This window comes from Netta rufina (assembly GCF_964035555.1).
Source record: "Netta rufina genome assembly, chromosome: 24".
Classification (NCBI taxonomy): Eukaryota; Metazoa; Chordata; class Aves; order Anseriformes; family Anatidae; genus Netta; species Netta rufina.
In genome coordinates this window covers 2,690,337-2,703,364 of record NC_140148.1, presented here as the reverse complement: position 1 = coordinate 2,703,364, position 13,028 = coordinate 2,690,337, and the positions used below count along the sequence as shown (strand labels likewise).

Below are 13,028 nucleotides of genomic sequence, written 5' to 3'. Positions count from 1 at the left end.
AGCGGGGAGGGAGGGGCGGTGATGATCGACAGCCAGATCGACCAATAGAATAAAGCCGTGAGCGGAAGGGGTGGGCGGATCCGGAAGCGGAACGGGTAAAGGCGGAAGTGAGGGCCGGGGCCTGCGAGACGCAGCCGCGGCGGGGAGCGGCGCTGCGGGCGGTGAGTGGCGGCGGGGCCGGGACGGGCCTGGAGGAGGGGCGGGGGGGAGGCTCCGGGGGGCTCCTGCCCGGCCCCGATAACCCCGGGCCGCTCCCCGGCTCCGCTCCCCGGCTCCGCTCCGGGCCGCGGCTGCCTCACACGGGCCCGGTTCCCGGTGGGCCCGGCGGCGGGGGGGGGGGGCACCGGGGCTTGGGGGGCGCCGCTGGGCCTGGGGTGGGCTGAGGGGGGGGAACGGGGCTGGGGCTGGGGGTTGGGCCTGGGGGGTTTTATCCGGCCCGGGGGGGGGTCTGCGCTCGGTGCCCCCGGTGCCGGCTGTCGGTAATTGGGGTTTTCGGCGTGATTGGGGCGGTTCCGGGGGTTTGGGGGCTGGGGAGGGGGATGCGGGGCTGAGGTGGGGCCGGGAGGGTTCTGAGCAGGGCCCCGTGAGGGCTGAGCCTTCACCCCGGGGCTGGGGGCTCCTTGGGGAGGCGGGGGGGACACGGGACTGTGCTCGTCAGGAAGCTGCGTGGGTTCCCTGGGAAGGGATTGGGGTGGGGGGTCCCTGGAGGGGGTCCCAGCCCCCTCTGTCAGGTGTGGGGCCATTTGTGGGGTCCCTGGAGGGGGTCCCAGCCCACCTTCAGGTGTGGGGCCATGGCCAGGCTGCTCCCCACCTGCCCCCCCCGAGGCCTCTCCTGCTGTGGGATAAAAGGTTGGATGTGGTGCTTGGGGATGTGATTTATTAGGGGACGTTGGTAGCAGGGGGATGGCTGCACCAGAGGCTCTCAGGGGGCTTTTCCAGCCCTAATGGTTCCTTCCTGATTCTCTGAGACCCTCTGAGGCTGACTGAGTGGGTGCAGGGGGGAGCAGGGGGCTGGTGAGGTCCCCTGGGTGCTGCTCGAGTTATCCCCGGCGATGCTGGGGGAGCCCCAAACTCTGCCCCCTTGATGCCAGCTCCTCTCTGCCCTGCCCAGGGGACAAACCTGATGCTCCCCTGGTCCCCGTTCCCCCCAACTTGTTGCTTCGTGTGGCTGTTGCAGCCCTGACTTCGATGGCTCCTGAACATGAGGGAATTAGAGGGAAGAGGGGCACTGGGGGGGCTCTTTTAAGGGAGCAACTCCCATCTCCTTCTCTTAGTTTTACGTGTGGTGGGTCCCCAAACATCTCGGCTGCTCTGCTTGTGGTGTGACAGCTCCTGAGAGTGATCTCAAGGTGGAACCGTGCAGCTTGGTGAGACAAAGGGAGGGATTTCTGATTCACATGGGCTTGGCGTGCCGTGCTGAGCGAGCTCTCCTGGAATATCCCCCTGATGCTCGCTTCTGCCTTGGCTCTGAGCGGGTTTTGGGTCCATTTGTTGGTTCTGCTGGCTGGGAAGGGGAACGGTGGAGAAGGGCGAGGAGCTTTGCTGGGAGCAGGCTGCCACGAGGCGCTGTGTGCTTCCCTCTGAGGTGCTACGGGCTGGTTCTGGCGCTGTCCCTGTTTAGGGTCAGGGACTCGGGCTGTGAGGTGAGGGAGCGAGGTAAAAGGGGATTCTGGAGAGGGATTGGGGTTAGGGAGCAGCAAGGGGACAGCCAGCTCCACGCCTGGCTGTGAATACAGCAAAATCCTACACAGGGATGTAGGGGAACCTGACGTTGTGTGATCTTACTGCGAGCAGAGCTGGGTTTGGGTTTGCTGGAGCAAAACCGAGCGGTGTTCTCGCCCCGTGGCTGAACCTCGGGGTGAGGAGTGGTGTGGGGGCTATAACGAGCTCCTTCCCGTCCAGTTCTGGTGCATCTGAAGGGGGCCCAGCCCTCGAGTCGCCCCCCAGCCCTGCCCTGGTGCTGCCTGGAGCTGCTGGGTGCTGGTGGCATCCTCCTGGAAGGGCCGGGGGCAGGAAACGAGATGGGAAATGAGATGGGAACGCTTCTAGCAGAGCGGGTGTAGCCTGGAGCGTTTGGGTCAGCGTGCCTAAAAGAGGGCAGAAGGCAGAAACGGCAGCGTCAGCCCTTCCCTCCCCGTGGGACACGGAGTTTGAAGTCCTCTTGTGCAACTCCGGTGGAGACGTCGGAGAAACACCACGGAAACGTCCCAGCTGCTCACCGGGAGCAGCAGGCCTCGCTGGAAGTGCCAGCGGGGGACAAAAAACGCTCGGTCTAACCCCAAAACGAAGGCTTCTCTTCCCCCCCTGGAGCACGGGACCGAGCTGCTGGAGCAGCCCGACACAAACAGATAAGAAAACCCCGCTTCTCGTGTTTGCTTTTCTTTGGTGGCGCTCCAAAAAAAGGAACTGCTGGAGGCAGGAGATGCCCGCGCAGTCTGGAGGAGATAGCACGAAGGTCACGGGCCGTGTTGCAGCGAGGATGGCCGTTCTGGGCCGCGTTAACGAGCTCCTTGTCTCGTTTGTGGAGCAGGTGCTGTCTGCAGGTTTGTTTTCCTGGACCCGTGGTCAAATTCGAGCCGAGCCTTTTGAGGCCGCGCTGAGCACGGGAGGTAGGGAAAGCCTCGCCTGGAGGATTAAAAATGCTGGGTTCTGCTTCGTGCTGATCTGGGCTGTGCTCGTGGGCACCTAAAACTGCAGCACGTCAGCTCCTGTGGGGCAGGGCTGGGTTCTGGTGGTGTCAGGGATAAAGGGAAGCAGGCAGGGGCTGCGGGAGGGAGGTGATGGGGGGCACACGGGGTGTTCTGGTGCCTGGGGCGTGGAGGATTCGCCCCTTACAGCCAGGGAGAAGCTTCTGTGAGGTGAAAGGGGACGCAAAACTCCTCCAGGAGTGGTGTCCTGTAACTTCTGCTCGGTAGGATGCTGCCACCTCTCATCTGCTCCCTTTAGGGCATCTCTCGAGTGCCTTGGCCCCGCAGCTGGCCTGAGAGGAGCTTGGCTGAGGCAGGACCGGGGGCTTTGTGCTCCTGGCTCCTCCATCGTGCTGCTCCGAGTTTACTCATGCACGTGGTTCCTCTGGTGAGCTGCAGCCCTAAAACACTTAGTTCTGTCCTCCTGCAGAGCTCAAACCCCGCTGGATTAGGCAGGGAACTTCCTTGCAGTGCCTGTGCCTGCGTGGTGACAGCTCTCCCCGCTGGCCCTAATTCACCAGGGAGCATCAAAACCTGCAGCTGGAGGGAAGCATCAGTGGGTGGAGTGACTCCTCACCTCCTTAGGTGTCTTCAGGAACCCTTGGTGAAGAATTATTTCAGCTGAGAGCGCCTTTTGGAAGGGGTTAAACCGGCTGCAAGGAGGCTGAGGGACCGCAGGTGTGGGATCTGAGCACCCCCAGGCTCTGGTGCTGCAGGGATTAACTGCCCGGCAGCGCTGCGGGCTCGGGGATGGAGGGATTTAGGGTTAATGTTTGTCTGGAGCAGCTTCATTGCCTGGTTGGGGCTACGAAAGGTGTTTGAGGTGGCTTTAAGGTGAGAGTCACAGCTGAAGTTTGCTCAGCTGGAGCTGAGACGGTGACTGGCTGCTGCTGGGGGCAGAGGGCCCCTTGGAGGAAGGGCAGCTCACCTGGGAAGCTTTTAATGATCAAAAAAACCCAAGGCCGGGGAGCCAGGCCCAGAGCTGCTGACGGCTTCTTGCCTGCGAGGCTGTAATGGGGCTTCAGAGGTGGCCGGGCTGCAGCTTTGGGATCCCCAGTGCTGAAGCTGGGTCTTCAGGGAGAGGAGCTGCTGTCACAGGCTTACTGTGCCTGTGCAGGGCTGCAGAGAGCAACAAAAATGCTTCAAATTCTCCTGCACAAACCCCAATTACCTCCAGACTGACACAAACGTGCCCCAGTCTTTGGGGTGCTCAGGTGAGAGGCTGCAGAGGAGCTGTGGGAATGGCTCTGCTGTCGCTGTCTAGGCTGGTTTGGGCCTGGATTTAAGTTTTTAGGGCTGCAGCCTGTGGATCTGGGTCCCTAAAGTGGCCCTGCAGTGGGGGCAGGAGGCTCCTGCTGGCAGAGCTGGCTGCTCCTTTGAGGGCAGGTGAAGCAAAAAAGCGCCTGGTACCTTCAGGGCTCCCTCTGCCAAGGAATTCATGTACCGCCGTCAGCTGGTTAACCAGAGAAATATTTCACTGGGGCTTTTGTCTCGAGTACTTGGAGTCGGAGCCAACAAATCCCTGGTGAAGTGGGTAACTGGATCCTTCAGAGCGGCCTCTGAACGGCGCTGCCTCTCCGAGCAGCCTTCGCTGCTGGGTGAAGGTGGCAAAAAAAACAGGTTCTGGGCCTCCTGGTGCCTTAAATTTGCAGCTTCCCTGTGCTGAGGAGCCTTGCGGAGTGATGCTGGTGCGGGTGTTAACGAGGGCTGTGATTGTAATTGCCCTGCAGAGCCTGGGGTCGTTGTGTGGGGCTGGTGAGGTGAAGTCCTGTGCTGATCTTGAACATCCTGACATCCGGATGATGATCCTGCACTGGGGTGGGCTCTGAGCCTTCTCCTTTAGGGTGGCCAAATCCTGAATTCAGTGCTCACGGGAGCCTCCAAGCCCTCATGTCAGATCCTGAGGGGCACTGAGGAGCAGAAACTGACCCTGGGGCTCCTGGTTGCTGGACAGCACCGGGTACGGAGACCTCTCTCTGCTTTTAAAGCACCCTGACTGCTCCAGGAGCTTTCTGAAGGAAGCTCAGCCCTTCTGTACGGATTTGGGGGCTGGTGGGGCAGGGGAAACGCAGCACCTTCCTTCCCCTGCAGGATCTGGTGGTGTTCAAGCTGCTCAGCTTCATCAGCCACAAGAAACAGGCTTGGAGAACAGCTACCTGTGAGTCCTGGCTCCGTGAGCATCGCGCCCTCCTTGTCCTGGCCTCGTGGGCTGCAGCTCGCTGGTGCTGTTGGAGCCTTGCTGCGGTGGTTTTGGTCTGCTCGGCCTGTGATTTGGGGTGTTGTGGGCATCAGCGGAGGTGCTGGGATGCTCAGGCTGCTCGTGAGACCCTAGCCTGAGACCCTCAGGGTCCCCTGAGTGCATCCCGATGATCTGGCAGCTTCTCAGGGGGCACGAAGCCACAGGATTGTGCAGGCAGGCCTGAAATTGCCAAGACCTGGGGATTTCAGCAGGCTCCTTGCCCTCTTTTGCTCCGGGAATCCTCCCTGTTGTGTTTTGGGAGGTCAGAGCTCAGCTGAGGCTGGTTCAGGTGGCTCTGGGTGCTGTGGGCTGGGCCCAAATGGTGATGGAGCTCCCCCACCTGCTGACAGGCTGCCCTGGGGAGCGAGCGCAAGGTTAAACGAGCAAAAACTGTTCCTCTGTGGCTTTTTTTTTTTTTTGATGTTTCTCTCTGTGGGGCTGAGGAGGAGCTGCAGGAGGCAGAAACCTCCTCGGGTGGGTGCAGGCAGAGGGCTTCTGCTGTGCCCTCACCCCTGGGTGCTCCTCAAGCAGCTCCTGGCCCCCGCTGCTTCCTCACCATCCAGCAGGACACGGCGCTGCTCATTTTGGCTTCCTATCAGGCTTTCCCATCCTGTCCAAACACATTTGGCCTCCCGTGGACAAGAGGGTGGGTTCCTTGCAGGGCCCCAGCTCTCAGCTGCTTGGCCAGCGCCTCCCAGCCCTACTGGGTGCACTGGTGCCACTGGGCGCACTGGTACCGCCAGCTGCCGCCTGCCAGGGGTGCTCCTGGCGTGCCTGGTTTATCAGGAGCCGGGCTCCTTGCTGCTCCTAATGAACTGCTCTGCGCTTAATGACCCTTTTCATTATGGTAATCCTTTTATACCAGAGCCTAATAGCACTTCTCAGACAAATGGGGCAATAAAAAAGCGTTTAGAAAAGCAAACGTGCTGATGGGCTGCCACAGCCACGCAGGCACGCGGGGAGTAAGCCGTGCCTCCAGGTGGTTGGACTCTTCCTGAAGCTGCAGGTGGGTCTGGCAGCTCCTCATCCTCCAGCGAGCACCGGGTGATGCAGATGAGCCCCGTCCTCTCCTGGGCACGCTTGCTTCTTGGCGCTGCTGCTGCAAGCAGGGTGCCAGGTGGTGGCTTTCAATCCATCGCTCACCTTGCGAGGGGAACGCGTTCATTCCTTCCCACTTCATGGGCGGTGAGTGAAATCTGACTCGGGGTGCTCCAGATCTGTCTGCAGGGCTCAAATTTTGGAGATTTTTGCATTTATTGCACTTGAAAGTATTACTGGACGTCCTGATGCTCGGTGATGTGTGCCTTCACTGCCTCAACCACAGGGCTGGACGGGTTACTCCAGTCAGTGGCTTCGTGGCTCAGCCTCCCAAACATCTTGCCGTGCTCAAAGCTGCTCCTGGAGGTTTCTTTCCCATCTGCTCGCTTCCTTGGATGGCACTGGTGCAGCTGCAGGCTTTTGGCTTGCCTCCTGATCAAAGCAGCTTCGTGTTGAATGTCTCCGTGAGGTGCAGCATTCTGTGCTGCTCCTGTTTGGAAGCTGTGGAGCTGGGTGAGCTCTTGGGCTGAATTTGCTGGCTCGAGGTTGCCTGTCGAACCGTGGGACCGAGCTGAAACTCGAGACGGCTCAGGCAGCCTCTTGGCAGTCACAGCCCAGCGGGGTTTGCTCTGAGAGCAGGCATTTGGGACTCGGTGTCTGCTCCTGGTCAGCCTGGGTTGCGGAGCCACTTCCAGTTCAGCCCCAGTTCAACGTGCTTTAAGTTTCCTGTTCACAGGAATCGGGTGTTTGCTGGCTAAATTTGCTCTAGGCACAGAAAGTGTTTCCTTGAGGATGTGCTCAGAGCTTGATGAGAGGAGGAATTATCTTTTTGGGGGCTTTTTTTTTGCGGTTGTCTTTGACAAGAAGCTTGCTCCGGGAGCTGAAGGAAGGCGGTGATCCGGAGCAGATGCAGTCAGTTGCAGCATTTTGTCAATGACAGGAAGTGGGAGTAGTGATGGGTACAGGAAATCTGCCTGGATCCCTGTCGCCCTGCGCTCCCGGAGTATTCCTGTCCTCAGCTGCAGGCAGATCCCAGCTGGCAGCACTGAAACGCCCGGAGCTGAGCTGGCTGCACACCAGCCTGCCTGCTGCTTGCGGTGCTGCCGTGCTCCTGCACAGCACCGGAGCCTTGGGGCCGCTGCACCGCGTGTAGGTGTTGCCCCTGCACCCTGATAACGCTGTCTAGACGGCGTTTGGTGATAAGGACCCGTCCGCAGCAGTGATGGGAGCAGCTGCTTTCTGTCTGTGAGCGCAGCCTGTGCCCAGAGCACGGCTGCTGTCACAGCCCCTCAGGGCAGGCATCCTCGAGGCTGCCTTAGGACTGCCCTCGGAGGCAGTGTTTGATAGCTACAGGCTTTAAGTTAATAGTAAGGGCCTTTGAGCAACGCTGAATGTAGAAATTTTGACTGTTCTGTGCTCTGGGGGGCTGGCAGCCAGCTCTGCTTCCCGTTACGGTGTCCGTGGAGCTCCTGAACAGCTCTGCGGTGCTGTGGAGCTGTGATCTTGTGAACCTGGGAGAGGAGGAAGGAGTTAAAGGTCAGCTGCTAAAGGTCTCCCGTGAACTGAGTAATTCTTTTAACAGACAGCTCTAATAAGCTGCCTGGCATCCTGGCTGATTGCTGCTTGCCTCGCCCTAGCAAGGTGTGTGTGGAACATCACACAGAGGGGAGGAAGGGCTGTGTTACCATCTCTGAGGGCTTCAGACAACTTCAGATCCTGCTGCAGGCGCTGCTGATGGATGGAAGCTACCAGATAACCTTCCACAGGGGGAAAGAGCCAGCAGCTGCCTGTGCTGATGGTGGCAGCAGGTCAAAAAAAACCACCCTCTGGACCTGGCAGGGCTGCTCCCCGAGCGTGTCGCTAACTCTGACCTCCTCTTCCAGTTGCAACCTGCCTCCAGGTGGATCCAGCGCCCGACCTGCAGCCACCCCCCTAACTCTTGGCACTCCTGCACTTAGACCACAATGGCAGGTCGAGGTGGAGCTGCTCGACCGAATGGACCAGCCGCCGGGAACAAAATCTGCCAGTTCAAACTCGTTCTCTTAGGAGAGTCAGCAGTGGGGAAATCCAGCCTCGTCCTGCGCTTCGTGAAGGGGCAGTTCCACGAGTACCAGGAGAGCACGATTGGAGGTGAGTGCCTGCTCCAAGTGGCTGTGCTTACAAGATGCTGACCCCCAGGGGTATCAGGAGTATTAATGGCTACTTCAGTCTGGTTTTTGACTATAAATAGTCAAGGAGCTATCAACTTTTAACTCTTGGTCTGCAATTTGGTAGTGTGAAGATCTGTGTTAGAGAATAGTGCTATGGCAACCATGAGTGCTCTGCCTCTGAGATATCTTTACTGCCAGTACTTGAATTCCTATTCCTAATTAGAACCGAGGCCTTCAACTTGGTTTATAGCCCTTTAATTATGTTTTCAGATGAGGAGCTGGGTTCTCAGGGTGGTTTCTAGCCTGATACTGTAATTCCACAGCTCTTTCGGGTCTTTTAGGGTTCTTCAGCTTAAAATCATTAGCGTGGTGTCACCAGTGAAAGGTCAGGCAGCACCCAGCTCCCTGGGCAGTGATGTGAGGAGGTGTGCAATGAGAAGGCTCGGTCTGTAGTAACCCTGTAGTAACCTATGCAGGGAGTAAGTAGGGCTAAAAGTAGAGTTTATGGGCAGGCAGGGCTTAAAGCTCTGTGGAGGGCCATGTGGGCAGTCTGCTGTTGTACAGGCTCTGTGTCTGAGCCTGGTTGTGCTACAACTGCAATGACAGTGTGGTGTTATGCTTACTGGAACTAGAAAATGACCAGTTTCTGAACTGGGGAGCGTGGTGTAACTGGGCTGACTTCCCTGCTTTGGTGGGGGGTGCTCTCCAAAGCTAATTCTGGGGGTGTTGGAGCAGCACTGTGTGACCTGAGTGCTGGCTGTTGGGGAAGGAGGAGCAGTGCTGCTCAGCTGGCTGCTGCTTGCTGGGCTCTCGGAGCCCCCTTCCTGCTGGCAGCTTGCTGCTTGATGACTCTTGGGGTTTCTCTTGGGGTTTCTGTGTGTGAGTAGCTCGATAATTCAGCAGAGCTACAACTTCCACGGCGAGAGGCACTGCGCTGGCCCACCTGGGGCTTCTGCCAGCTCCTGTGCAAAAGCAGAAGTGCCCTGAGCTGCTGGCTCTCGCTGCAGGGGCTCTCCAGCTGGAGGTGAGGCAAACACAGCTCTTCTCTTTCAGCTGCCTTCCTAACGCAGACGGTCTGTCTGGATGACACAACGGTGAAGTTTGAGATCTGGGATACGGCGGGGCAGGAACGGTATCACAGCCTGGCACCCATGTACTACCGAGGTGCCCAGGCAGCCATTGTTGTCTACGACATCACTAACACAGTGAGTACTGCACCAGGGCCCTGCCTGTTTGATAGGATGAGGCCTCTACATCTGTACCTGATGCTTCTTGGCCCCCTGGGGGTGTTGGGTGTAGGGTCCCTGGCAATGCTAGCCTGCAGGTACTGGGTTTCTTGAAAACCAGCAGCCTCTTCCTCGGTTCTGACCAAGGCTGTCTGAGCTGATAAAGGATCCTGCTACAAAGTGCTGGAGAGGCAGAATGCTCCTTACAGGAAAGGCTTGTTCTAAACATATCTCCACGGAGCATTAATAAGAGGCTGCCCTTCCTGACTGCCTCCTGTTTGCTTCCAGGACACATTTGTACGAGCCAAGAACTGGGTGAAAGAGTTGCAGAGGCAGGCTAGCCCCAACATTGTAATTGCACTAGCAGGAAACAAGGCAGACCTTGCTACCAAGAGAGCCGTGGACTTCCAGGTAAGTGGGAACCTGGTTCAGTTGCTCCCTGAGCGGTCCCAAAAGCAGCTTTGCATCATCTGGGGATTTGGTGTCTATGTCCAAATTGCTTTGAGGGATGTGATGAAGTTTGAGATTCGTGCTAAGAACCCCAAGGATGTCCCTGGAAGGGAATTCTAGCTTGCCTTCTCTTGCTCTCTCATAGCTCTTGTTGGTAACAATTTACGATGAGTTATGAGAGCCCAATAGCACAAGCTTGTGTTTTCAGTCCCTGCTGCTGCCTTACTTACACATTGCTGAAGACAGCACCAGATGAAATAGTGTTCCTTACCTAAAAGACACTTGAAGCTTGTTTTCTAGTCATCACTTGAGCTCTTAGCTCAGACTAAGGCAGAGCTCTTATCTCCCAGACCGCTGCACAACCGAAGTACAAGGTGCTTTGTTGCTCGAGACATGCTGTGTCCACACACAGCCTGTGCTGCTGTGCCCCCCCCTTCTGGGGGGATGCCAGCCATGCTGGCTGGTCCTTGGTGTGCATCTTCCAGCTGTCCTGGGCAGGCAGGGCTCGGGGCTGGGGTGGGAATGTGTGGCTTAGGGCAGAGGCTGCCTTCAGCGTTCAGTTTGCCAAGGAGTGAAGCGTGTGAGGCCTGCTCGGGCCTCCTCCTGGCAGGATGCCTTTATCACTCCTCTGTGATTGTTTCTAGGATGCACAAACATATGCAGATGACAACAGCTTGCTGTTCATGGAGACGTCGGCGAAGACAGCGATGAATGTGAATGAAATCTTCATGGCAATAGGTAACAGTTTGTGTGGAGAAGATGTTTGGGGTGGTTCTGAGCACCAGCAGCCCCCTGGCAACCACGGGAGCTCCTGGATCAGCCAGGTTCTGGAGGCTCTTACTGGAGGACGTGTCCAGTTGGCTAAAGCTTCATCTGTGGTCACTCAGGCAGTCCCGAGTGCTTGGAGCCTTTGCCCTGTGAGCCCTATTTGCCCTCTGTTTGTCTGGTGAATAAGGATGGAGCAGAACTGACAGCTAAAACTAAAAGTGGGTTTGTTTAATGTGCTTGTGCTGCCAGCAGTGTCCAGTCCCAGACTTCTTAAGAGGCAAAGGCTTGGGCCAAAGCAGGCTGAGCCCAGCTTGTGCTCTACAGCGGGGAGGAGATGTCTCTGTAGAGGAGCCTACTAATGTCTTGCTTCTTTCTAGCCAAGAAACTGCCAAAAAACGAACCCCAGAATGCTCCGGGTGGTCCGGGCAGGAATCGGGTGGTGGACCTTCAGGAGAGCAGTCAGCCCAGCAGGAGCCAGTGCTGCAGCAATTGAGCAGCCCATCCCACCTGCCGGGGCCCTTGAAGGACGTGACTGGAATCCATGCTAACAATCGCACTTACCGTAGAGCGGCCGCTGCTGGTGGCTGCTGTGATTTCTCCATCCCTTTCTGATCATAGGCTGGAGGGGAGTTCTTCCACCTGCACCTTTCTGTACAAATACTAATTAAATTCTAAGTCTTAAGTCACTTTTTTAATATATGAACTTCTCTTCCCTCTTCCTGGTGGTGGTGGATGCACGACCTGGTGTCTGCCCAGCCAGCTCATCCCTTCCCACGGGTGAGGGCCAGCAGCACCCAGGTCCCACAGTACTGTAGTTCACTATGGGAAACAAAAGGGATATTGAGACTAGACAACCTTGGTTCAAATTACCCACGTGTAAAAGCTGAGGCTAATACCAGTACGATATGCCTAGAACAACCACTAAACTGTAGCATTATAGAGACAAACTCTGGCTCTTCGGCCACCTATTGACCAAATCAATTATGAGTATTTTGGGGTGGGGCAGAGGGAAGCAAAACTGGTTTCTTCTGTATTTTGTATTGTATGTTTCTTCATGTAACCAATCAGTATCTTGTCAATATAGTACATACAACTAGCTGCCTGTTGTCTTTATTTGTGTTGGACTCTAGCATGCCAACTCTTTTCTATCTCTGGTTCTGTCGTAATGCACTAATCCTGTTGCAACTTTTTGCAAAGATCTTGTATAGAAAACTCGTCCTTTTTTTTTTTTTTTTGATGGTTGTGATGCCACTAATGTTAACCCTACTCTGGTGTGAATGCACATGGTTTACTGATGTACAGGGGTGGGGGAAACCCCAGCTAACCTGTCAGTGGGAGCTCTGTATTGCGAAAGCCTGTAATTCCACACAGCACGAAGGGAGGTATTAAAACGGCTTCTGTTGCCAGACTCTAACTGATGTTGGCTGCTGCCTAGTGCCTAATGCAATGTCTTATGCATCCTGGTATTTAAGAGGAACTGTCAACCTAGTCTTCACCACAAACTTCAGTTTCGTGTGATTAAAAGAAAATTTTTATAAACCTACCACGATCAACAATGTTCGTGTTTCTTGACCGAGCCAGGAGGGGAGTGGACCAGAACATCTCTGCTGGAGGCTGAGGTGGGCTGGGGTGCCTGCCCCCCAGCTCTGCAGCCAGGCACAGCTCTGTAAGGGACGTGTGGCCTTCCTCCCCTGCCTGGGGAGGCATGTGCTGCTTTCTTCAAGTCCAAACTTTTTCTTCAAGCCCTCATTTCCAGCTTCTGAGGCAGGAATGCCTGCATGGAGGTGCAGAGAGGTCTTTGCTGCTAATGAGGAGGATGGAGGTGGTTCAGGGTGCTTGTGGTGCTCTGGGCAGCAGTGTACGAGGAAGCTTCAGGTAAACAGTGAGAGCTGTTCATCACCTAATCCTGTGAGGGTGACGGCAGCACGAGGCTGGGAGAGGAATTCAGAGCTTACATCATACCTGGGCAAGGGACAAGCTTGGGCTCAGTGTGGGCAAATGTCTCTCTCTGTAGAGGATGGGGGTAGTTGAAGATGCTCGGTCCTGGTGCTGCTGGGTGGACTTGAAGATCCTTCAAGCCAGAGGAGATCAGCAGAGGCAGTTTGGACAAACAGACCTGCCCCTCGCAGCTCTGCTTGGCTGGCTGGGCCAGGTGCTTGTGGGAGCACAAAGGCTGTGCTGTGCCTGTGCTTGAGCCTGCTGCTGCTGTCAGTGGGTGTGTGCGTGCAGCAGAAGCTCTGAGGAAGCACAGCTGCAGCCAGCTGATGGCCCTGGGCAGGACCTGCCCTTGGCTTGCAGCCTTGGGGCTGAGGGAGCTCTGCTGGGTAGCTGCAAATCTTCTGTGCCAACAACCACAGCTCCTGGGGGCTTCGTCCTGTGTCCAAGGTCTTGGCACGCTCTGCTCCTGCTGCTTTTCCTTAAAAGCTTCTTGGGTGTGAGATTGCAGCCCCACAGCTGTGGGATGGGGAAA

The 13,028-nt window shown here is 56.8% G+C and overlaps 1 protein-coding gene across 1 annotated transcript; it reads left to right on the top strand.

Annotated features, from left to right (window-relative positions):
• Positions 1-62: 62 nt before the first annotated feature.
• On the top strand, positions 63-12,051 carry RAB5C (RAB5C, member RAS oncogene family). The gene is made up of 6 exons (XM_084301206.1): positions 63-161; positions 7,848-8,094; positions 9,168-9,319; positions 9,629-9,751; positions 10,435-10,528; positions 10,936-12,051. The coding sequence occupies exons 2-6, from the start codon at positions 7,929-7,931 to the stop codon at positions 11,049-11,051; spliced, it is 651 nt and encodes a 216-aa protein (XP_084157332.1). The 5' UTR covers positions 63-161; positions 7,848-7,928; the 3' UTR covers positions 11,052-12,051.
• Positions 12,052-13,028: the final 977 nt, after the last annotated feature.